General features: G+C 45.4%; 2 protein-coding genes and 1 long non-coding RNA gene across 13 annotated transcripts in view; 2 read left to right on the plus strand and 1 right to left on the minus strand.

Moving 5' to 3' along the window:
* The window catches only part of TNNT3 (troponin T3, fast skeletal type), a 43,794-nt gene extending 42,977 nt beyond the window's left edge, over nt 1–817 (plus strand). For all 9 annotated transcript variants that reach the window (XM_088666274.1, XM_088666294.1, XM_088666276.1 and 6 more), the window contains one exon: nt 427–817. In XM_088666274.1, the coding sequence (XP_088522400.1) occupies nt 427–534 (108 nt within the window). In that variant the 3' untranslated portion in view covers nt 535–817. The remainder of the gene's footprint in view (nt 1–426) is intronic.
* Nucleotides 818–3,271: 2,454 nt separating this feature from the next.
* MRPL23 (mitochondrial ribosomal protein L23) lies at nt 3,272–15,478 on the plus strand. Of its 3 annotated transcripts, none has more exons than XM_088666300.1 (5): nt 3,272–3,716; nt 5,208–5,330; nt 6,877–6,959; nt 8,349–8,422; nt 14,724–15,478. In XM_088666300.1, the coding sequence occupies exons 2-5, from the start codon at nt 5,272–5,274 to the stop codon at nt 14,886–14,888; spliced, it is 381 nt and encodes a 126-aa protein (XP_088522426.1). In that variant the 5' UTR covers nt 3,272–3,716; nt 5,208–5,271; the 3' UTR covers nt 14,889–15,478. The 3 variants fall into 3 exon arrangements, with proteins under 3 accessions (XP_088522426.1, XP_034976959.1, XP_034976975.1); XM_035121068.3 differs by lacking the exon at nt 3,272–3,716 and adding an exon at nt 4,226–4,279; XM_035121084.3 differs by lacking the exon at nt 3,272–3,716 and adding an exon at nt 4,257–4,471.
* LOC148687600 (uncharacterized) lies at nt 14,730–18,523 on the minus strand. Its single transcript, XR_015949028.1, has 2 exons — nt 15,950–18,523; nt 14,730–15,512 (listed from the first exon to the last, which is right to left on the minus strand). It is a non-coding gene; the product is annotated as an uncharacterized LOC148687600 (long non-coding RNA).
* Nucleotides 18,524–22,904: the final 4,381 nt, after the last annotated feature.

Below are 22,904 nucleotides of genomic sequence, written 5' to 3' on the forward strand. Positions count from 1 at the left end.
TAATAAACCTGGCACTACCTAGCTACAAGGGCTTCACAGCTGTGGGCTACATGTGCTTAGCAATGGCCAGGGCATGCTGTATGAAATCCAGAGAGAGGTGTAATGCAATTTTCATTTCTGGAAAATCTGAAACTGTGGGCCTGTTGTCACTTTTTTTTTTAACCACATGGGGCGAGGTAAATTTGCTTCTGAGGCCAGCTGATACCCATAGACGGTCAGTTGGCCACTCCTTGTTTCAATGATAAAAAGTAACAACCTGGAACTGTGTTTCATGCACTTTAATGCTGATGCACCCAGTTAAAGGGACATCAGTTCAGGCCTGTTCTGGTGACGAGAAATGTTGAGCGACTCACCCACCGAAGGGTTGGTAAAGGATGTGGCTGTGGCTGGCGCACTGACATGTTTTTCCTCGTTTCTGTATTACAGCAGCAAGAAGGCCGGAGCCAAGGGCAAAGTTGGAGGGCGCTGGAAGTAAAGTTCTGGAAGGTGCCTGCAGGCAGAATCTTCAGCGGTGGCATGGCTAAAGATCGCTAGCCTCCCCTTTCCTCTTTAAATGCAAATTCCGTTCCCTCGCCTGAGCAAAACCATAGTTGCAACATCAGCCTGGGTTGCCTACTGCTTATTTCTTGGGCTCCCACATCTTCCAGAGCCAGTGCCCTGGAACGGAGATGACTCCCTGCTGACACCTCGTACGACCTGCTGTGTGTGTCCTTTTATTTTCCCAATCCCAGCCCTACACTGACTGCCCAGTAGAATGCAGTGTACGAATCACTTGGTTTTGTAAATAAAGTGTGACCGATAATGTACTTCAGCCATACACTCCTGACTAGTGTCTTCATTTTCCTCCATTCTGTTACTGTCTTAGAATGCATCCCCCCCCTCTCCTGGGACCAGAATGTATAATGGCCCAGACAGTTGGTAGAATTTAGCCACAGACCATGAAATGTGTGCCAATTTACACCCAGCAAAGGCTACAACAGCAGTGGGGAACCTGAGGCCTTCCAGATGTTTCTGGACTCCGCAACACCCTCAGGCTCAACAAGTGGGGCTAGGGATGATGGAAGTTGTAGTCGAACATCTGGAGGTATCACAGTATAAGGCATACTTGAATCCTATGCATATTTACTCAGAAGTAACTCCACTGAGCTCATTCTTAGCTATCCACCATGACAACTCTTCTTAAATCCCTGTTAACTTTGTTTCCTTGACCCTCTAGGACAGGGATGGGGAAACTGTGGCCTTTCAGATGTTGCTGGACTCCAACTCCCACCATTTCTGGTCACCGAACATGCTGACTTGAGGGCTCACCCACATTTCCATTTCCCCCGTGATTTATAGGCAAGGATCCAAAATGTTTTTTCCTTTTGTCCAGGAAACTCCACATTTACAGCTGAATTGGAACAAACGTCATTCTACAGAAAACCTGACTGATTCAGCAGTAAGCAGGGGGTTTTCCTAGGGAAAACAGTGGGCCAAAAGATGGACCTGCCTAGAAATCACATGACAAGCAAATGTGTGGGAGTTCATGACCAATAAAATCTGAAGGGCCATAGGATCTTCCACCCTTGCTGTAGAAGAAATGGGGAGAGTTATGCTGAGGGTTGCAGCTCCTCTTAACATGATTTGCTATCTCGTACACTGCTTCCTTCATTTTACCCCCGCAGAACTACTTGCCAATAAAGGAAAGGTAATTATTTGTTTACTAGCAGCCTCATATCTAGTGTAGCTTAGGAATTGTAAGAGGCAAGGGTGGAGGAGTACCAGTGAATTTTAAAATTTCTGATTCAAATCAGTGCAATTTTGAAAAGTTCAGCCTGCCATTTTGACTCAAAGCAGTGTATCCAAACATAGATGAAAACTGGTCCTTGAAATCACAAACCATCAGGCAAAATTTTTGAATATTGTAAGAGGTGTCAAAAGGCATCACAAACAAACAACGTTCCAAAATATAAAGCAGAGGTGGCTGGCTGAAAAGATGGAACCACGAAAAATCTCATTCCTTTTCCAACACCCTCAGTCACATTCACAGACAAGAACTACACAGCATTGGATTCAGCCAGCAGGACCCCACTGGTGTGCCTTAACTAGCTATTTTGCACACCTGGAAAATAGGAATTTCCTCCAGGCTCCAGCACCACACAAATGCTGTACAATAAGATGACCACCTGAAACAAGTTGTGCCCTGTACTCTCCTGATCTGCAAGATTTGAATGAAAACCATATGGACAAGTCCCTTTCCAGAATGTGGCCATAGGGTGAGGGAGCTCTCGCCTTTAAAGTTCAACATGCAAAGCATATTGTCAAGGATCTTTGGGAATGGCCATGAGAATACATTCAGGTTTGACTCTGCTAAATAAACAAATAAAGGCTGGCCATTCTGCCTGATCACAGCGAGGCATCAAGAGAGCTTTTTTTCCTTTCCTAAATAGCTTGGAGACATCACTATTTGCTGAATCCACTGATTTTCCAAATAGCCACAAGAACAGGTTGAGATAGGGCAGTTCCTACTAAATTGTCTGCAGGCTTCACTGCCTTGCTGTATCCATTAACCGAGCTTGTGAATGGCTATATGATTACACTGAGTTGATTGCTTTAGCTGCACAGTGTTCTCTAAACAAAGCTGAATGTTGGAAGACTCAGGACACCTAAGGCAAAGTGCCTCTTCACAGAGCACATAATTAAAATATGGAACTCATTGCGACAGGAGGCAGGGACGGCCACCAACCTGGGTGGCTTTAAAAGAGGACTTGCCAAACTCACAGAAGACAATGGCTATGAACCATGATGGAGAGATGCTCTCTGCCCATGTCATGTGCTTATAAGGAACAGGGAATATCTGGCATATTCCCACCAGTCACCATCTTGGAACCACTTATCATGCAGTATCTCAAGGGGGCTAATAAGGAACCTGTGAAGTAGGTCAGCATCACTTCTCTCAAATGAACCCCAAAGCAGACCAATTCCAGCTGCAGAAGCACAAAAGGTCACCCTTCACCTCCTTCCTTTGCGTAGCTCTGTGGAACAAGCAAGGGTCGCCGCGTCAAATAGGTGCAGCGAACCGATCTGCCCTGCAGGGGGCGATAGAGTGAATTTCTAATTTAAATCCTCCGCACATAGAAAGCGGGGCTAAATCGGAGGGAGCCCATAGAGATAGAAAATGCGTGCGTGACACGCAGCGTTCATTTTTGCATTCCAGTTGAATACAGCCGAACGCGCAATTCAATATGTAGGATCCCCTCTACTTCAAAATCTCTATGGTGCCGTGTGCGGTTTCTTTGAATGAGGAGCGTTGCGTTCCTGTCGTTCCATTGAGATTAACAGGGAACGAGAGCAAAGATGAGCTGCTCGTATCCGCAGATTTAAATTTCGACGCCCATAATCAATCAAACTGCCGGGTTCCTTCTGAGAAGTGGACTTTGCTCGTAGAAAATGACAGGGAACACCCCCCCCCCGGTATTTTAACGTATCTGAAGTTAGCGCGTCTCTCCCCATAGTTTTTAGATACAGTACATCCCAAACGCAATGCCGCTGAGTATTGGTTTGGGGCTGGTAGTGCAGCCCAATACGAATACGTGCCTGCTCCGGAGTAACACCATATGGGAACAGAGTCCAAGGCCGAAAAGAGCGGACCATCTCTGACTGGTGCCTCCAAACACCCCAAACTTCCAAGTAAAAAAAAATGCATACAGAACAGGGCCGGATTTAGGTTTGAAGAGGTATGTCCAGCTGTCCTTTGTCAACAACAAATTGTCGCTGTTTTTTGTGTTGAATATATGCTATATGGTAATTTATGGACCTAATAGGTATCTAAAGCCATTTGCACGTAACAAAATATGTATTTTATCAAAGTAATTGTTGAACTGAAATACAATTAAGAAGTATATTAATAGTGAAAATTTTTTGGGGCCCCCAAGAAAGTGGGGCCCTAAGCTTGTTTAGTTTATACCTAAATCCGGCACTGATAATACTCGCTGCCTTTTGCAGAGGAGGCTGGGATGTGCCGCTACCTAACCAGAGCAACGCTAAAACATCAGATTCGGCCTTTGCTTCCTATGGGCAGCTCTTACAGCCTCCGCAGGGGGAGGGGAACAAAGGGGGAGCCGAAGGAACCAACATTCATCCCAGACAAAAGCCATAATCGCCGCTCTATCGTTCCTACCTCTATGCGCTCCTACCTCTATGCGCTCCTCCCTCTCGTAGCAGGATGTGGCCGCCCCTTCCGGGGGTGACGAAAGCGTCGGAGGAGGAGGAGATCGGGAATCATGGCCAGGCGAATTCTGTAAGTGGCCGGTAGCGCGAGGGAGGGAGTTTCCCTCTCGCTCCGCTTCTGCGCCCCGTGCGACTCTGGCGGCGGCGGCGGTTCCTGCTTCTTTTGAAAGGGCTGCCGGGCTTAGCGAGGACCTCGCGGCCGTGGTGATGCAGCCCGGAAGGCGCTGCCCCTGCTGACCTCCGGCGGGCGGGAGGCTCCCCGGTTTGAGTCCTAAGCGCGGCTCCTTCATAAAAGCCACGGAGGGCGAAGCGGGGCAGGCAGAGGGAAGCGGCTTCCTCGCGCAACCGGCAGTGTAGCCAGGCAGGGAGGGAGGCCGGCAGCCGACGTGGTTCCCTCCAGACGCCATTGGCTCGCAGTAAATACTGCTTTGCAGGGGGTTGGACTAGATGACCCTCGGTCACTTCGAACTTTACAGTTCCACTCGTAGGAACTCCCGCCATACCTGGCCACGCCGATGGGAGTTGCCCAAGGAATATATCCCTATTTCTGTCACTGTGCTCTACTGTTTGGAGGTCATCAAATAGAAAATCCAGTTATATTACTAGAATTAAGCAAATGCAGGCTTTTTGCTTTGTATGAATGATCATCTTTGTTGAGTTGGAGTTGCTTGGAATCATACCTGTCAAGTTTTCCCTTTTTTTGAGGGTAATTCCCTTATACCAAATAGGATTCCTCACAAGAAAAGGGAAAAGTTGACAACTATGCTTGGAATAGAATAAATTCATTTATATCACATTTCCTTAAGAGATACGTAGGTGTATAAGGAAAAAGAAGCAGCTTGTTCTTTAAAACTAAGGTTTCAAAGCAGATTTATTCTTTTTATTTATAGCTTGGTGGAGAATTTATGATTCCCACTTCCTGGTAATAGATGTACTTGAAATAATTTGGATAAGAATTCCAGTCCCCCCATGGAATTATTTATTACTTCTGTCTATAGATATCCCCTGTACCAGTATGGAAATCCTCAAATAAGGGTTTTCCGGACAGATTACTTCTTGACAATGGTGAGGCCTGGTGTTCCGCAGCCAGAAGACACTGTGCAATTCCGCATCCCCATGGAGTAAGTACATACAAGGAAAGGAACTTCTGCTTATTGGGTTAAAATCAAACACTTCAAGAAGACATCTCCCCAGAATGTTGCAAGTATTCTGGGTCCAAAGGACAAAGACAAAGCTTAGACTCATAGAAGGGATCCAAGGGTCATCTAGTTCAACCCCCTCCAATGCAGGATACTCAGCTAAAGCATCCATGACAGATGGCCATCCAATCTGCTTAAAAACCTCAAAGGAAGGAGAGTCCACCACCACTTGTGGGAGTCTGTTCCACTGCTGAACAGCTCTTACTGTCAGAAAGTTTTTCCGAATGTTTAGTCGGAATTTCCTTTCTTGTAACTTGAATCCATTGCCTTGAGTCCTACCCTCCAGAGCAGGAGAAAACAAGCGTGTTACCTCTTCCATGTGACAGCCCTTTAGATATTTGAAGATGGCTATCGTATCTCCTCTCACTCTCCTTTTTTCCACGCTAAGCATAGCTAACTCCTTCAAGTGCTCCTGGTAAGGCTTAGTTTCCAGACCCTTGATCATCTGGGTTGCCCTCCTCAGCACACGTTCCAATTTGTCAACAGCCTTCTGAAATTGTGCCCATAATTGGACACAGTATTCCAGGTGTGGCCTGACCAAGGCAGAATAGAGTGGTACTGTTAATTCCCTTGATCTGGACACTATCCAGTAGTGGCATTCCAAACAGGTTGAAATGTCTGGGCTCTCTTCAAGCACAGCCTCACATAGATTTGGTTTGTATGTCACATTAATCCAAACTATGACATAGTGTGAATTTGCGGGATCTTGGGGGCTGCTTTGCTCCTCCCTAGTTCTCCCGCTGGGCTTGGCTGAGTTGAGCTAAGCCTTTGCTGTCTGAACCCAGGTCGTGGGTTAGCTCTCCAGGACAAGCCGTGAGCCATAAACCATGGACAAACCTTGATTACAGTTCATGATTAGTCTGGTGAAAGCTAAATTATGAGCCTGGCTTTGGAGAGCCTGCTAAGCCAAGCCATGGTTTTATCTCAGCGCAGCAACAGAATAACTGGAAGAGCAATGCAGCCATGATCCCCCCCACACAGAGCCTGTATGTTTGTGTGTTCATGTCAAGCCATGGTTAGGCTTAGCTGATGTGTGAACCAGACCAAAGAATGCATTTCAGTCATCCAGCCTGGAGGTGACAAGTGCATAGGTTGGTTTCTCCAGGAAAGGACCCAATTGGCATATCAGACAAAGGCACTCATGGCCACCCCTGCCACCTGAGCATTTGGGAGCAGAGTTGGGTCCAAAATGCAGACCTGTTGCTTCAGGAAGAATGCAGCTCCATCCATAACAGGCTGAACAGCTACTCCTGGGTGACTAGAACCCACAGCCAACAGTAGCTCTGTTGTATCTGGGTTAAGCTCCAGGTTTTTTTTTTTACTCTTGATTTGTGTTAATAAAAGTCATCTCCTGCACCCCCCTGCCAAGTATATTTTCCCCAAAGACATGGGTTGTTATGTAGCTATCTTACCATATATATGCACACTAGAAGTGTTTCTGTGTTGTAATTGTTTGCATTTGGTGCAGAATGACAAGAGTGGAATTGAAGGATTACCTTGAAAGTATATATAAAGTTCCTGTGGCTGCTATAAGAACCAGGATACAGCATGGTGAGTCTTCTGTATACGTTTGGAGGGCATTTGGAGTTCTGTCTTCCAACAGAACTCTTTCAGTTTATTCCTCCCTCCCTGTCCCCATTAAATCTACTAATAATCCACCCATCCTCTGGGGGGATTGTGGTGAAAGCTAAAGATTTGAGAAAGGTCGCCCTGAAACAAATGAATGTTCAGGCCCATCTCCATAAAGTTCAAAGGCCCTACCAAACTCAATTTTGGACAAGAAAACACCATGGAAAATGTGTTTGCATTTGTCCATAATTGATTTTTGCCACCTATCCCGGGACTTAGGAATGTTGTGGTATGAAGGCACTTGAGGCTGCCATCTTGCTGAAGCTGAGCAGTTCTGCATCTGACCAGACCAGTACTTGGGTGGGAGACTCCTTCAGAACCATACACATGCTGCAGTGTGCTCCGTGGCAGAAGAAAGGCAGGAAATCTAAATGGAAGAAAGTGCAGTCCTAAAATTCAATCCAGCCCCTTTGTAAGAAAATCTGGAGTATGGTTTTCCTTCAAGAATATTGTTGGTATAGTAGAGAGCAGTAGAGACTCAGAATTGCAAGATTGGTTAGGAAAGTAAATCTTTTTAGATAATAAGCTTCAAATTTATAAGAGAGAGAAAAATGACTATATAAAGGAGATCGATAAGTAAAGGGCAAAAATGTGAGATTTGCTAAAGCATCCTTAGCCAAATAAATAAGACAAAGTGCGCTGAACTTTCTAACCATGCTGAGTGCTTCATTGTCTGAGCACAGTCCACTGGGAGTTTGATTTCTATGAACTTTTCATCTTCCTTATCGAATCCTAAACCACTGGAAACTAGTACGTGTGCATGAGAAGAGAGAAGGGTGGGGGTTGAGAAAATATAATGAACGTGTGGAGATTTAGCTCAGACTCTTCCAAATGTATATATTTTCTAGGTTCGGTATTAATTGTAAATACTTAACAGCATTTTAGAAACAGAAACGACACTTTCTGCTGTGCATAGATAATGCTAAGGATGGCAGGTCAGGCTGAGGCACTTGAACTGTGCCAATGTGGATGCTTCTCTTAGTTCAGTAAAAAGTTCTCTCTTGTACCGTTTGTGTGTGTGTGTGTGTGTGTGTGTGTGTGTTATGTACTGATGCTTTACATTAATTATCTGTGTGTGCCACTATGACCTATAGTTAATGCAGTTAAATAAAAAGTTGATTACGGTGTAAAACAGCATCATGGGCAGTAAAACTACATCCTTGGCACTCAGGAAGTGCAGCTGGTGAGACTACAAAACTCATTCCCCCCAAAGATCGGAACCGATTCTAATTGAAAAAAACATTTATTAGGGAAGGGATGAATTGCTGGTAGTTTGTGGGAAGTGAAGTGAAGCCTTCATATGCTTAACAGGTTCAATGAAGCAGAGGGATCACAGAAACCGACGAATCAAGAAGCCCGATTACAAAGTTGCTTATGTACAGCTGGTGAGTAAATACATTTCTCAAGTGGCTGGGCCCAAACATTCTAAATCTTAAAAATCGTTAAAGTTAATGCAATTTAGGCAGACCTGTATAATGTTCCTTCATTTACACAATGTAGTTTTTGGTAGATTCTCTTTTTTCAGTTGCCTGTTTTAATTTGATTTATTTCCCTTTTAAGAACTAATAGTATTATTATTATTATTATTATTATTATTATTATTATTATTATTACCGTATTTACTTTTTATTAAAGATTTTATTGGGTTAGAAAAATACGTGCATTGTCTCTATTTTCAGGTCGCATAGTCTTTTCTAAAAATCAGTTACATTTGATGTGAGACATTAATGTTGTACACTGTATAAGGTTGGGGGGAGAGGGAGGTAGACTTACATTATTTTACTTAGTGTATATGTGGGGTTTTTGCATCAGTGTCACTTGGGTAGGTTCTCATTAATTTTTATTTATTGACATATTTATCTCACATTTTTGAGGGAGGAGCCTGGGCCAGGATGTTACAGTTCTGAGGACTACAAGAAGGTGACTGAGAAATTGTTAAAAGTGCTTTTATCCCCACAGTTCACTGTTTTCTTAGTGCAGCAGTTCATGGACTCAGAATGTCGACTCTGTGATGCTAATGGCATGTCCATTCTGCTAGTCTCACAATTGGATTCTCACTTTTTTCACTGAAGCTGAAGAACACACATTTGAACAGAATAAAAAAAAATTCCTTCCAGTAGCACCTTAGAGACCAACTAAGTTTGTTATTGCTGCTACTGGAAGGATTTTGTTTGTTTGTTTGTTTGTTTGTTTCGACTACGGCAGACCAACACGGCTACCTACCTGTAACTAGAACATTTGAACAGGACAGCTATAGAGTGAAATCATTTAATCTTACTGGCAATATTAGTAGCCATTCTCTTTTAATTTTTGGTATCCTCAGCGTGTAGGCAAAATTTGTGCTTGCTGCTCTCCCAGCTCAGGAACTGGAGGGGTTTCATATGCCATGCTGCATTGGGCTTCATGGATCAAAGTCTTGCTGTTTTGGACCTGTGAAGCTCAGGGAGGCTGCAGGGATAAGCTCCTCCTGCTCCTTTCAGGCTTGAGAGAAGGGCAGGGGAGTCTTACTGAACTTCACAGGTGCTCTTTTGATGCAGACAGACAGACAGACCATCCTCACTCCTTCTGTGCCCTGCACACTCTTTGTATCTTTTGGATCCCTGATAATTTACTATTGCATCTTAATGAGTTGCTGATCTGTGAAATGACTCTTCATTCTTTCTCTCTCTCTCTTTTAAGCCACCTTTAGTTAACATTTTCAGAGATAAATGGAGAAGCTCTTCATCAGCCTTAACCAGTTTGTCCTTATCTGTGCAGTGTTTCTTGGTTGACCTTAATCTTGCTCTCAACAATGACTAACCTTCAGTTCCTCATGACTGGAAAGTCTTTGAACCAATAGTCACATTTTTTTAACCCCACTTCTCATTAGTTTTTAATTAGTGGCTAATCCTGTAGGGCTCCTGTTATGTTTTTCTTGCTTAGTTGTGCGTAACTCAGTATTACATTAGAAATAATATTACTCATGAATGACGTGGGAGGAAAAAACATTGCTAAGGCCTGATTTATATGGCTTGAGGATAGCATACGGCTTTTCAAATGGACGCATTTGAGGTGGTGGCCATCATAAATCAACTACCTCCCCATGGCTCTCAAAGGTGAGCTAGGATGTTATAGCTTCCTGCCTTGGTTCGTGATGTGGTATCATTTTCACAAAGAGCTAGTCCAGGATGAAACAGACAAGAAGGGAGTCCTTCGTCATTCCGAGGTTCTGTTCCGTCCTCCTTCCTTTGCTTCAAACCCTGCTTCACCCCTTGATTGGTGTAAACAAGTCCAAGGCGCAAACAAGTTCATGTTTCTTAGACATTCTGGGTAATCCTGTAAGAAAGCCATCTGTTTGGGAAGGTTTTCATGTTGGCCTCCTGAAAGAGTCAATAGGTGGCAGCATTATTCTTCCCTGTATTCTTTGTCTTCGTTTGCTGGCATTCTTACGCATCTGAGAAATATTGTTTTGTCTTGAAGGCAGCAGTTACGTTTCCCTACTCTGGAAGTCATCAGCTTCTAGTTTCCAGGGCAACTTGTGCAATATAATATGCACACATTAATCATTGCATTTCAAGTGTTGGAAGATGAAAACCCTGATGTGTTAGACATCATATAACACATAGCCGTATGGGCGAGAGTAGATAGTTGACTCGCATGCATAAGGACCAGGTTGTCTGGAAGATTGAGGACTCTTTCTCCACACACACCCTGAACTTGGCAAGTGAATAGTTCAGCGCAGGTGGTATTTGTCTCCCATTGCAAATGACCTCAAATTAGTGCTTGTGGTCAATATCACCTTCAGGAGTTTCAGGCTGTTCTTGGTGTGCTCTCTCCCTTCTTCCCGGGGAGAAAACGTTTTGTAGCCTTGATTATGATGCAGAACTAATGATTGCCTTTTATGCTTCAAAAACTAGCACCAGGTTATATATCAAAACGGAAACTGCTTCTGTGCCTGGAGAATCTCAGCTGCTCTCTTCCCTTCTTCCCTCACCTCCTCCTATTAGTGATGTTCAGGCATGCAAGATCTGCGGGTGCATTTACCAGGTTAGCTGATGCCAAATCACTTGAGAAGGGTGTGGCCTAGTGGCTAGCGTAATCGTCTTGGAACCTTCTAAAAACACTGAAGCTTGTTGCCTTGAACAGTTCATGGCTAGCACGTGTGGTGTGGTTTGGGGGTCGTGTTCTTGGTTTTTTTTTGCAGCCTGCTGATTCTGTTGCAGAGAGTCACTGTTCATCAAATTACAGTTCAGTCAACAACTTCACCTGGTAGAAGGACTAAGGCACTTCTCCCCCGTCCCCGGTTTGGCTCTTGTTACAGTCATGTATGCCTTCAGACCTTTAAGGCGAGATTTGCGTAAAGGATCATACGTAGAGGTGCCCTTGGATGGCTCTTCAGCTCAGGGCCGGCCCTAAGGCAAGGCTGGGTGGCGCAATGCGCCAGGACACCGGGCTGCTAGGGGGGCGCCACGCTGCGGCGTCTGTGAAAGCCACGCTGCACCCACCAGACAGCCACACTCGGAAAGGGGGGGGCGCGCTGGAGGGATAGTTCGCACCAGGGCGCCAGATATTCTCAAGGCGGCCCTGCTTCAGCTGCTGCAGAACACAGCAGTCCGTCTGACGGGTGTGGGTCTTTGGGATCATAGTAGAACTTTCCTGGTTGGAGCAAAGTGGTTTGTTCATAAGGTTCATTGCTCCCAGAGCTGTAATCCTATCCTAAATGAGACCCATAGCAAATGTCCATTGACCCTGCTGAGAGATTTTGTCCATTGGTCCTAAACAAATGGTTGTAAATATGGCAGAAGTTCAGATTTGACTTTCAGTGAGTAATAAACCACCATTCTTTACACTCGTGACCTTAGCTATCACAAGGGATAGGGTTTCCGATGGATATTTAGCTCTCTGCATGTAGTTATTCTTCTGGATATAGTTGAAGTTACAAAATGGTCAAGTTAAACTAGCTACTGAACATGCACAGTAACTATTTTTCATAAAGCTTTCAGCACTCCGGAATCTGACCAGTGCAAAATTACTGCATGGTATTGTGAGGATTTATAAAGCTTTCAGTTCTGAGAGTTCAATGTAATGTCTTGGCTGTTTCAAATCCTATCTGGCCACTGGCCAAGATCAGCATTTCTCGGCAAAACAAGAGGTGGAAAGAGCCAACTTGTCTGCACTGACTTCTATTTATTAAAAGGTTCCAGAAACAGATTGACTTCTGCTCAATATTTGATTTTGACCAGCCTTGGAACTGGGAACTGGGAGCACTTTCCATAGATAGCTGGAAGGGTATTGTCTAGTTCTGCTATTGCATCTGAGCATTTCTCTATGCCCTCTTACTTGAAACAAATGAAGAGGGTGGGAAAGAGATGTAGCATTTTGTGGAACCATCTGCCCTGAGCAATATACTTTCAGCCTTCCAACTCTGTGACTAGGGTTGAGCGTGCAGAGGAAAAGTTCAAGGGCTAGCACCTTGGCTCATCCCACAGGCCATATCCTTGCCCTTTGAGAACAGAAGGTCCATGTCTACCATAAGACAAGGCCTCTCAGTTTTCAGCTTGGCAGTAACCCCAGCCCTGGTATATGTAGAAACATCACTCAATGACGACATTGTGCAGGCAAGGAGAAGGGACAGGTGGCAACCATGCTAATGTTGCTTGGTGACTTTCCATGCTGCCCGTGGTGTCTATACTGGAGTTATTTTTGTTGCTTTACCGTATTTTGTTTTTAGAGTTTTTTTAGGACCAGGGTGGACAGCAACAGCACACAACCAAAATACGCCCAGGTGTTAAAAGCCCTTTCTCTCTCTTTCTTGTGTTGTTTCTGGAAAATGTTCAAGCTTGGATTTCAGTAGACCTCCAGAACAGTTATCAAAAATGTTCCTGGGATCTTTCCTAAAGGGCAGAATTAGAGGTGCAGGATAGAGACATTGCATTCCGCAATGGCATGCAGGGGTGGAAATGGTCTCTTATGTATGGGGGCAGACTTCCTATGTTAGAACTTGGAATGATATACGTAGGAGTGCTTCTGCTTTGAGGCCTGGATCTCTGTAAATTGGGACCAAGATCTATCACCTGTGCTGTAGGGTGGGAAGCCATAGATGTAGAAAGCTAAAATTGCACCTCCTTGTGGGCCTAGTTCCCTTGTGCACACATCCAAAATCATTGCATGAGACTGCTATCATTGGCAAAAGCTCAGCTAGCTTGCAAAGCAAAATTTGATTGTAGAAATGCAGCAAAAATGCTCATGTCTTCTGAGTTTTATATGCTGTTGATTTCCAAGTTCTTTAGGGGTGGGCTAAAACTGTGAAGGTATTTTGGAAAGTAGTTTCAAAATAGCCCCAGACAATATTTTTATAACACCTCTTTCTATGCGATGTTATTGTCTGATGGTTTTATTATACCAATTCCTCTACTTGAATTGAATGGAAAGCTGACAAGGTTGATTTTAATGAGGTTGTCAACACTGCATACACTATGGAAAAATAAAGAGATAATGTCAACGGAATAGAATGCTGTCCTCGAATAATAGGTTCCTGCTGTTAAATAAAAGCGAAAAGGTCAGCTGATGATTGTTTTCCAAATGGGAGACGTTGAGTCTGTGGCAGCGCTCTCTCTGCTGGCGTGGGCTCTCTTCATTATGGGGAGTGATTGCTATAAATGTAATCCTACATTTCAGGAATTACATGTATTTCAAGAATCACTTTTTATTTCCTATCGTTACAGTGTTTTGTCTAGCATATCATTTTCCTCGGTCTGTTGTGCAGCGGACATGGAGGCACTCAGTAACCATGGTCTGTGCTTTAATGCACGCTCTCTCTCATACACACACTCTCTCTTCTGGACCAAATGCTACCAGATCCAGGGTTGAGAAGATCACTGAAAGTCTTCCCTAATTGATCCACTTCAGTGGTGATTCTGTCCCCACCACTTTTATATCTATCTTAAAGGGGGAAAGTACCCATAAAACTGCTGTTTGCCCCCCCCCCCCGGTAATTTTAACCACACGGAGGTGCATTTGTCTTCTCTTGATACATTAGTCTGGGAGAAAAGAGTGAACTGAAGAATGTTCTGAGGCAACCCAAGGCCTTCTGCTGGATCAGTGTTGTCATTTGCACCTGCTGCAATCGAGAAATTTAATTTTGTAAATGTATACAGCCTTTCCATCATTTCGCTCCAGCAATTGATCTTTTGGCTAGGCGGGAACATCTTTTGATCTGACCGCCTGCTTCGTTAATGGTAACACAAACCCTTGCACCATATTTCCCAAGTCACTGTTTCTGCATGGACATCTGGGTCATTATTGAACTGGTGCAGGATATTTGCCTGTCTGTCATTTATGTAGTAAGGGGCACTGGGAGAGCCAGTGTGGTGTGGTCGTTTGGGTGTCAGACTAAGGCTGAGGTGTCGCAGGTTCAAACCTCCACTTGACAATGAAGCTCCCTGGGTGATCTTAGGCCAACAGAGTGACCAGCCCGTCTTGTAGGGTTGCTGTGAGAATAAAAAGGGGGGAAGGATTTATGCCAGCCTGCGCTCTTTGGAGGAAAGGTAAGATAAAACATATTCTGCATCTAACTTCCTGCAAACTCTGCTGAGTCTCTTGGGGGTTGGCAGTAGCGTTCTGGACCAGCTGAAACTTCCCACAGCTGTCCAAAGAGTTGTAGCTGCTACCGGAACATGATATTAAGCATTTGTTTTCTATCTTTAGGCTGCGGGACAAACTTTTCAGTTTCCAGACTTGTTTCCAGAAAAAGAAGAAGTCATTGAGCCTGGCTCTTTTGAAGAGACCCAGAAGAAATTTATGGAAGATGAGAGGCAGAGGCAGAAAGGCGACCCCAGGCAAGCAGACGTTCCTACCTGGTTTGGACTTTGATGGAAGCAGCTCAGAGGGACTCCAACCATTGCACCCAGTATGGGTTCTCATCTTGTACTGTCATTATGTGGATGTCCTCCCCACTTCTATAAAGCCTTTTGAAAATACACTGCTCATACTCCCTTTGTGCAGCAGGATCACTCCAGCTCTTTCCATTTCAGCTCATGATGTTTCTTTTTGTGGATTGAAATGCTAACTGCTCTATCCATCTCGAAGGCCTTTTCCATTTAGGCTGTTGCTCTCCCCTTTCCTGGTCTGAATAGTTTATTTCACCGCTTTTTACTGGTGTATAGAAAGGCTGAGACAGCCAATACATATGCCATATGCAAGATTTGGGGTGACCTTTGCTATCTCTGAATTGGCAGACAGCCTCATACTTTGGGTACCTCACACAGTTTCCTGGGATGACCCTGTTGGGTGTGTGGGATTGATGTGGGCACCATTAATGAGACACTGGCACGGCTGCGTATTGGGGAGTGGAGGTATCGCACAATGTCTTCCTGCAGCCTCAAAGTTCATTCTGAATTTTCAAAACATGTATACACAAACTGAGGCCCTGACCCAATAAAAAGCACTGCCTTGCCCACTTAGTTATTGTGTGTGTCGTCAGTGTGTTGGCTTTGCCTATCACAGGGGTCCCCAGACTACGGCCCGGGGGCCGGATGCGGCCCAATTAGCCTGCCAATCCGGCCCGCGACGACGCCCGCCGCTGCCGCCCGCTCTTACGGTGCGCAGCGCGGCAGCGCTCTTCCGGGTTGGGAAAAAAACGCCGAAAATCCTTTGTGCTCATGCGTATGGGCCTCTCCCGACCCGGAAGAAGTCATTTCTGGTGCACTTCCGGGGCGGGGGAGGCCCACGCGCATGCGCACAACGGATTTTTGGCGCTTTTCCCACCCTGGAAGCACGCCGCCGCGCCAGTAAGCACCCGTGCGCATGTGCACGGGCGCGCACTCCCCCGCCCGCCGGCCCACACAGGCGCGCGCTCCCCCGCCCTCCGGCCCGCCGCGCGATCAGCGCGGTGGGAACCGGCCCAAACGCCGGTAAGTCTGGGGACCCCTGGCCTATCAGGATTCTCAAGTCTTTGCATAAGGCTGCACTTCCCTCCCCAACTTGAATCCATTACAGTGACTTGAGAAAAGGTTGCCATTTGCCTCGATTCTTGTTTAAAGAATTATTTGCCCTTTTGTGTATGCTTAGTCCTGCTTTCCATTTTCTTATCTCTTATTTTTCAAGTTCGTTTTTCAGTTTTCAGTGAAGATGGCACAACATTAGGCAGCCTGCTCTGTGGAAGCTGAGCTCTGTTGCTTTTTGGGGAAATACTAATTCAGATGTTGTGGTGTGTGGGTGGATATCCCAGAGGCCTGTCCTGCTACCTAAACCACCAGTGTGTGCTTCAATAAACATGACCCTTTCCCCTCCCCAGTTCTCTAATTCAGCAAAGCCTCCGCCACTGTTTAGTAGGATGGGAAAACATGCTGGATGTGGCAGACTATGAGCATTTTTCTGTTGTTGAGCTCCGGAGCTGCACTGTACCCAGCCGAAGGCTGGGGCTTTGTTGACTTACACGCTGCAATAGACCTAAGCCCTTGTGACTGGTGCACATAGCCTAACCTGGCTTATAGAGGTTGGCTTGGCTTGCGTACCTTTCTTTATATCCAGACTCATTTAGAATCCTGAGTGATCAGTGGGTCAGGCTTGCTTAAGCCTGCGGATGACCCACTTTCCCTTGGGATCTTCCTTTCCCCTTTTGCTACCCAGCTATGCAATTATTCCACTGCTACTCAATCAAAAGCAGGAAGCCAAGTTGATAGACCATTGTCTCCCAAGAGGGAATAATATTTGAATCCCAAGGCAAAGCACATTCAGTGCAGCCAACCGGAAGCCCCACCAGACGTTCAGCTTCCAAAAATAGTTTGCAAACCGGAACACTCACTTCCGGGTTTGCCGGTTTTGCCGGAGCCAAAACGTTCGAGAACTAAGCTGTTCAAAAACTAAGATGCGACTGTATATGTGTATATGTATGTATATATTTATATGTATTTATATATGCAGAAGCAATTCATACATTTTTTAAGCTGACGAGCAAGTTTTCTGCCTACCGTGTTTCTCATAAAATAAGACACACCTAGAAAATAAGCCATGGCAGGATTTTCCTGGGTTGAAAAAATATAAGACATACCCCCAAAATAAGCCATAGTGGTGGGAGCAGGTCTGGATGGCGCCATGGAAGAGGAAGATGCCTCTCAGCGCCCGGAACCGGATGCTGCTGCCCCTCCAAAATGCCCAGCAGCGTGCGCCGCGCCGGCGACGGAACACAGCTCCGAGCCCCATCGCGGCGGGACCCAGCAAGAGCTGCCGCGCGCGCCGCGTGGAGCCCGGACCCGGCGGGACCCAGCAGCGCCGACAAAGCGCCCAGCAGCAACAGCAGCCAATTCCGGGGCGCCGAGCCGCGACAGGAAGAGGAGGTAATTTTTTAAAAAAATAAGACACCCCCATAGGCTTATTTTCTTAAGTAAATTAATATAAGACGGTGTCTTATTTTAAGAGAAACACGGTAGTTATAACGATGCTCTGTTCATCCTATGATACTTACCTGGTTCACACAGCTTCTAGTAGGGCATTTCTTCCTGACTCCCTTTTCCACAACAAGGCTTTAGGCAAGGAGAAAGTGATTGCCTAGGGATTCAATTGTGCTAAGCTGCTTCTGGTGAACTTTGGCTTCATTTCTGCATAACATTGCTGCTCAGCTGAATATGCCCTCAGAAGAAAAAGATACCAGCAGCAGCAGCAGTTCTTCAGATCTGAAGATGGTAGTAGAAAGCCAGGAGATGAACAGGACACAGAGAGAATCAATCCCCTCCCAGTTTCTTCTAGCTACACCCATGGGCTCTACACTGGAGCCTGGATGGCTGGACAGAGGAATTGTTTGGGGATGAGGATATTTATTGAATGTGGTGCCAGCTTGTCCTCTTGTGTAATTCTTCTACAAATGTACAAAACAACACAGAATGTCAAAGCTTGGTGAGTGCTTTGGCTTCTACTCAGCTGATCTGTCTGGATGGTAGATTATTGATCTTTGGGAGGCAAAGGGTCATGATTCGTGCTTTCTTAACCAGCAACAAAGCGAAATCTCTGAATAGTGAATTGGATAAAGTGGTAGTTTCACAAAAGCTTATACCATAATAAATGTTAATTTTTACAATGTCTCCAGCCTTGTGCTTACTGTTTTTAAATTCAAAGTGAGTGAGCATTCTGAAGGTATCCCTAGTTTGTTTTTAAATAATTTGCTTGCAGGCTGAACTGCTTCATTCCATTCATCTCTTAATTCTGAAACTCAAGGAGTCAGCCCATGAAACTTAGCAGTACAGTCAGGGCAGGTAAAAAAATATTACTGTTTCACATAGTGAAAAATTAACTTTCAACACTAGCTTCCATGCGTTTTTCAAAGAGGAGAAGACAACATGTCATGGATATAATAACAGATTTGGGGTATTGTAGCTGAATTAAATACCTATTTTCAGGAGCAACATACCACTAAATATTGGTTTATGTGGACACAAAATTGTTATATGCTACCCACATCCCCTTTGTAGGCTCTCTGGAGCAATGCCTCCCTGTTTTTTGTTTTGCTTTCTCTATATGATCAACTGAAGCAGCAGCTTAGTCATTAAGGAGGCTTCATGTGAGCGTATGCAACTTGAATTTTCTGCTTTTGAGAGCCTGTCATTTGGAAAAGCATTGAATCTTCCCCACTGACACCTTCTTTTTCTCTCCCCCCCCCCCCGCCCTCAAACCTTGGCCACAACAAATGTTTTTCATTCAAACTTGAAATCAGAACAACTCATAAAATGTTTACAAGGAAACAGCTGTTCCCCTGAGAGGCAATCTAAGTAGGGCTTTTACGCACACCCCTTCTGCTCATTAGTTGCCTTTGACACCCCCTCTCCTTTTGAGTGTCCAGCATGTCGCTTGCTGCTTACAACTGCTAGGAGCTGCCTGCCCCTTTTGTGTACAACTAACCAAAAAAAATATTTCGGAGTGCGTCATGATCTACTTAAGCTAGCAGGTTGGTCCAAAACAGAGGGTGATCAGAGAGATTTTTTTGCCACACAGTAGTTAATGAGAAAAAGCCCTGGGTCCACCTACAGCTGGTCTTAAAAAAGAAAAAAAAACAGAATATATGCTGGTTTTCCAAAAGGATACAGTATTGGATTTACAAAGAGATGGCTTACCGTTTTGGATGGAGCTGGTTTGACAGAATAGTTGGCCTCCTGTATTCTATGTAGCACAGCTGCTTTGCAGCCACTATTGAATATTTAGCACCGCATGTGTGCTATACAGCGCAGAGAAGTCAGTGTTCACTGCGGGGTTTGGAATAATGAACAATTATTTAAATGATTAAAAATGGCACCTTCATATTTGGAAGCAGCATGGCTCTGATTACCAGATACTGGGAATAAACCACAGCAGATGAGTGCCTCTGCATTTCACAAGGACATCTGGTTTATCCACTGCTGGAAACAGAGTATTGGATTGTGGTGGGCTTTCATTCTGACTCAGCAAGGTTGGCATCTGTCTGTCTCGAGAGGCAATGGTGTGTGCCTCAGGATGAAGTCAGACTGCTGCATTAGCAACACCAGGGCGCAAACCTGGGCAGTGTGTGTATGGAGGTCCCGGGCTGTCCAGGCCTCGCTGATGTGGTCCAAAGGAAAGCAGAGAAATACATTTGGCACCAACTTGGCTGCAGGAGTTGCCGGAAGGAGGCATACAAGACACCATCCAACCGTCCTAGGGACTCCACTCTGGATTTGTGTAGGGTTTACTCCCAGGCCTTTTCTGCTCCCTAAGATATCCCTCAAGGCAACAGAGGTTTAGGACCAGAATTTTCCATCTCCTAGATGGGCTACCTTTCCAGTTGACAAACCCCAACTACTCCCCATTTCCCTCCACAGCATGTTCAGAAACCACCTTCTTGACCATTGGAGCCACCATTGGTCTCATCCACTCAATCCACTGGAGCCTTTCTTTGCATGCAAGGGAAGTCCCTAACTCACCCATTGGCTACCCTCACCTGGTTGAGCTGGCCAGTCAAACTTCACCTGGTTGCTGGCCAGTCACCTGAGCTGGCCACTCAACTTCACCTGGTTTAGGTGAAGCTGTTTCTCGGGATGTGGCCACTGTTGCATGCTGAAAGCTTCTAGGAGCCACAGGTGGGAGCTGAGTGCAGGGTGGGGACCAAAGGTGGACAAACTACTCCAAAAGTAGCACAATGTGTCCCCCACCAGAGGTACTACCCCTCCCTTAACACCTCATACAGCAAGGTAGAGCCGCTATGTTATATGAACAATACAATGAGGCCCAGGGTGTTACTAGGAACTTGGGGCACAGGCCCACAACATAAATTTACATACAATCTGCATTTGCTGTTTTATATATATCCAGGAAAATGGCGTCTTACCAGTGCTGCACTTCACAGTGGGTCCACCAGCCATATAAGCAGAGTTTTTCTCTTTTTTTAAGTTTTAAAAATAATTAAAAGGAAGGATCAGGAAATCTGGGACTCGCCACCAAAAAGCTGCGGGTCTGGCACACTGGGCTGTCTCTTAACTGTATGGATTTAATGGGGATGAAAGGGAACAAGAATAGTGAGAATTAGGTAAGGAACATTTGGATAGCAATGAAAGGTGGTGTGAGGCTAAGGTAGGTGAAAATGGCCTTTGCTAATGGAGTAAGCCTTTGGAAAGAGGGAGGGGAGCAGAACAGCCTTCCTCAACCCAATGTCATCCAAAACATCTGGAGGGGTAACTCCCTTTAGCCCCAGCCAGGGATGGTGGGAATTAAAGTCCAAGACATGTTGAGGGCACCAGCTTGGGAAGGCTGGCATGAGGAGGTTGCTTGTGGCCTAGGCCACCAGTAACATGGTGGAATTGCTAATGGTAGATATGGAAGGCAAACTTCTTTCTTAGATTCTCCCACTCCTGCTTTAAGCCTTCTCCTCTTCAAGGTATCTGAACAGCAGGCTGCAAATGGCACATCTGATCTGGAATGGCGTCTTCAGCTGTTGTGCCCCTTTCAGCGGGTGCGTTTTTTAAAAAGAAAACATGCAATAATTTGAAGTTAGCCACTGGACTTCAAAGTTAGCCTTCTGCCTCCTTGTACAGTGGACTGCGGAGAGCCAGCATGTCTGCAGTGCCAGCTGGCCCTGAAAAGGTTACCTGGCCAACTTCATTCCTGCCTCCCTCAGCAGTGGTCAGCTAGTCTTGGGCATGTAGCCCAGTGGCTCCTTCCTCTGAAAAGCGCACTGTGAGGTAGCCATGAATGAGCATCCTGTCAGCAGAGCCATACAGTAGAAATTCTGCATCAGGCAACAAATGCCATATGTTCAGATAATATATCTCGTGGGAGACCTGGCTAGTGTAATGTAGTGGGTAATAATCTGAGCCGTGCCCTAGGAAGTCTTTGGTTCAAATGTCACCTTTATGACAAGCTCACTAGGTGGCTACAGGCAATTATCTCGCAACCTCAGTTCCCCTTTGTACTACTGATCTACCCTGTGGTTGCTGTGTAAAGATCACTGAGAAACTGTATGTGTAGTGTTGCTTTGAACACTCAAGACTGCTACATAAATGCCAAGTAGGGTTATTTACTGGATGCAGATTTGACTTTGCACAAAAACACAGACTTTTAAAACTGAAAGTAGATTCTGCCAAGCCCTCTTCAGTGAGACCAGCTCTTACATTGCATAGGCAGGAGGGGAAGGTAAAGGACACTTTTTAGAGAGCTAGACAAATATTGACACTTTCTAGCGCAGACTTTTTAATTTATTGATGGGGCAACATACATGATTCACACAAGAATTGTTGTTGTTGTTTAGTCGTTTAGAAGCCCTTATACTTGGAGTCCTAGCAATCGGATGCTGATAAAAACCCAACCCCAAACCCTACTTTTCTCCCCCATTAAGAGCCCCATTGCCACAGAAATCAGATATACAGGCACAGGCAAAAGAGATTCATCATTTATATGAACTGCCTGTTGCTTGCTGGCATTGGGCACTCCAGATCCTGGTGTCACTCTTTTCCCAGACTTAAAAAACACACACCCAAAAAAATGCAAAACAAAGAACCACAGTAAATGTGGGATTCAATCCCTGGAATCCCTGGCTCTCTAGCCTTTTGAAGAAACAAAGGGCTCGTGGCCCCAGTAGCTTTTGTGGCTAGCAGTCCACTCAGCTGCAGGCAGTCCTGATGCATTTTAACCTGGGACGTCTCCTCAAATGCAGCCCCTGCCCTAGCCACTCCAGAAGTCAAAGCAGCCCCTTCTGGGAGGCAAGAAGCAACTCGGCTGCCAGCTGGTATTTGGCTGTTGCTGGTAGCTCAGGAAGGCAACAGCTGTACCTAGGAGGTCAGGTCCTGGACACAGAAGTGGGTGCATGTCTCCGAGGAGCAAAATGATTATTGGACAGAAGTGCCTGGAATGAAGCAACATCTTTTCTGGAGTGACGCACAAAGCTGTTTCTTACATTTGGCACAGGGAGGGCTGCAGCTGCTGGCCTTTCTGTCAAGTAGTGGAGCTTCAGGATGGATGGATCCTTTCCCCTCTGGCTCTACACAGATCCATGACAGAAAGTGAACCAGGGAGACGGCGAAGGGATTTATGGTGTCTTGCCTCATCTACATGTAGGGGACGACTGCATCTGCACATCTTCAAGGCCAACAAACGGCACTGAGGTTATTAAATTGGCTCGCAGTATTTCATTGTGTAATCCTCACATGAAGCTTCAACGGTGTAGGGCACGGCATCCCTTTGCATGGCAACTTGAACATGTTTGCCCCCGGTCCTAAATCTAGCTGATGGCTTTATCTGCGGGTAAAGATACATTTGCCACTATTTCACACACACACACACACACACACACACACACACACACACACACAAAATGACTTCATGAGGCTGTTGTCCCAGCAGATTTGTAGAAAAACTAGCTATGGGTAAGTTCTGAGGTTCAAAGCAGCATTT

This window comes from Zootoca vivipara, chromosome 1, assembly GCF_965207765.1.
Source record: "Zootoca vivipara chromosome 1, rZooViv2.hap1.1, whole genome shotgun sequence".
NCBI lineage: Eukaryota > Metazoa > Chordata > Lepidosauria > Squamata > Lacertidae > Zootoca > Zootoca vivipara.

What these genes read in the sequence shown, in the direction of transcription:
- MRPL23 (XM_035121068.3), top strand. An exon ending in CAATTCCGCATCCCCATGGA is followed by an intron (nt 5,331 to 6,876) that starts GTAAGTACATAC and finishes CATTTGGTGCAG; the next exon opens with AATGACAAGAGTGGAATTGA. An exon ending in AAGTTGCTTATGTACAGCTG is followed by an intron (nt 8,423 to 14,723) that starts GTGAGTAAATAC and finishes TTCTATCTTTAG; the next exon opens with GCTGCGGGACAAACTTTTCA.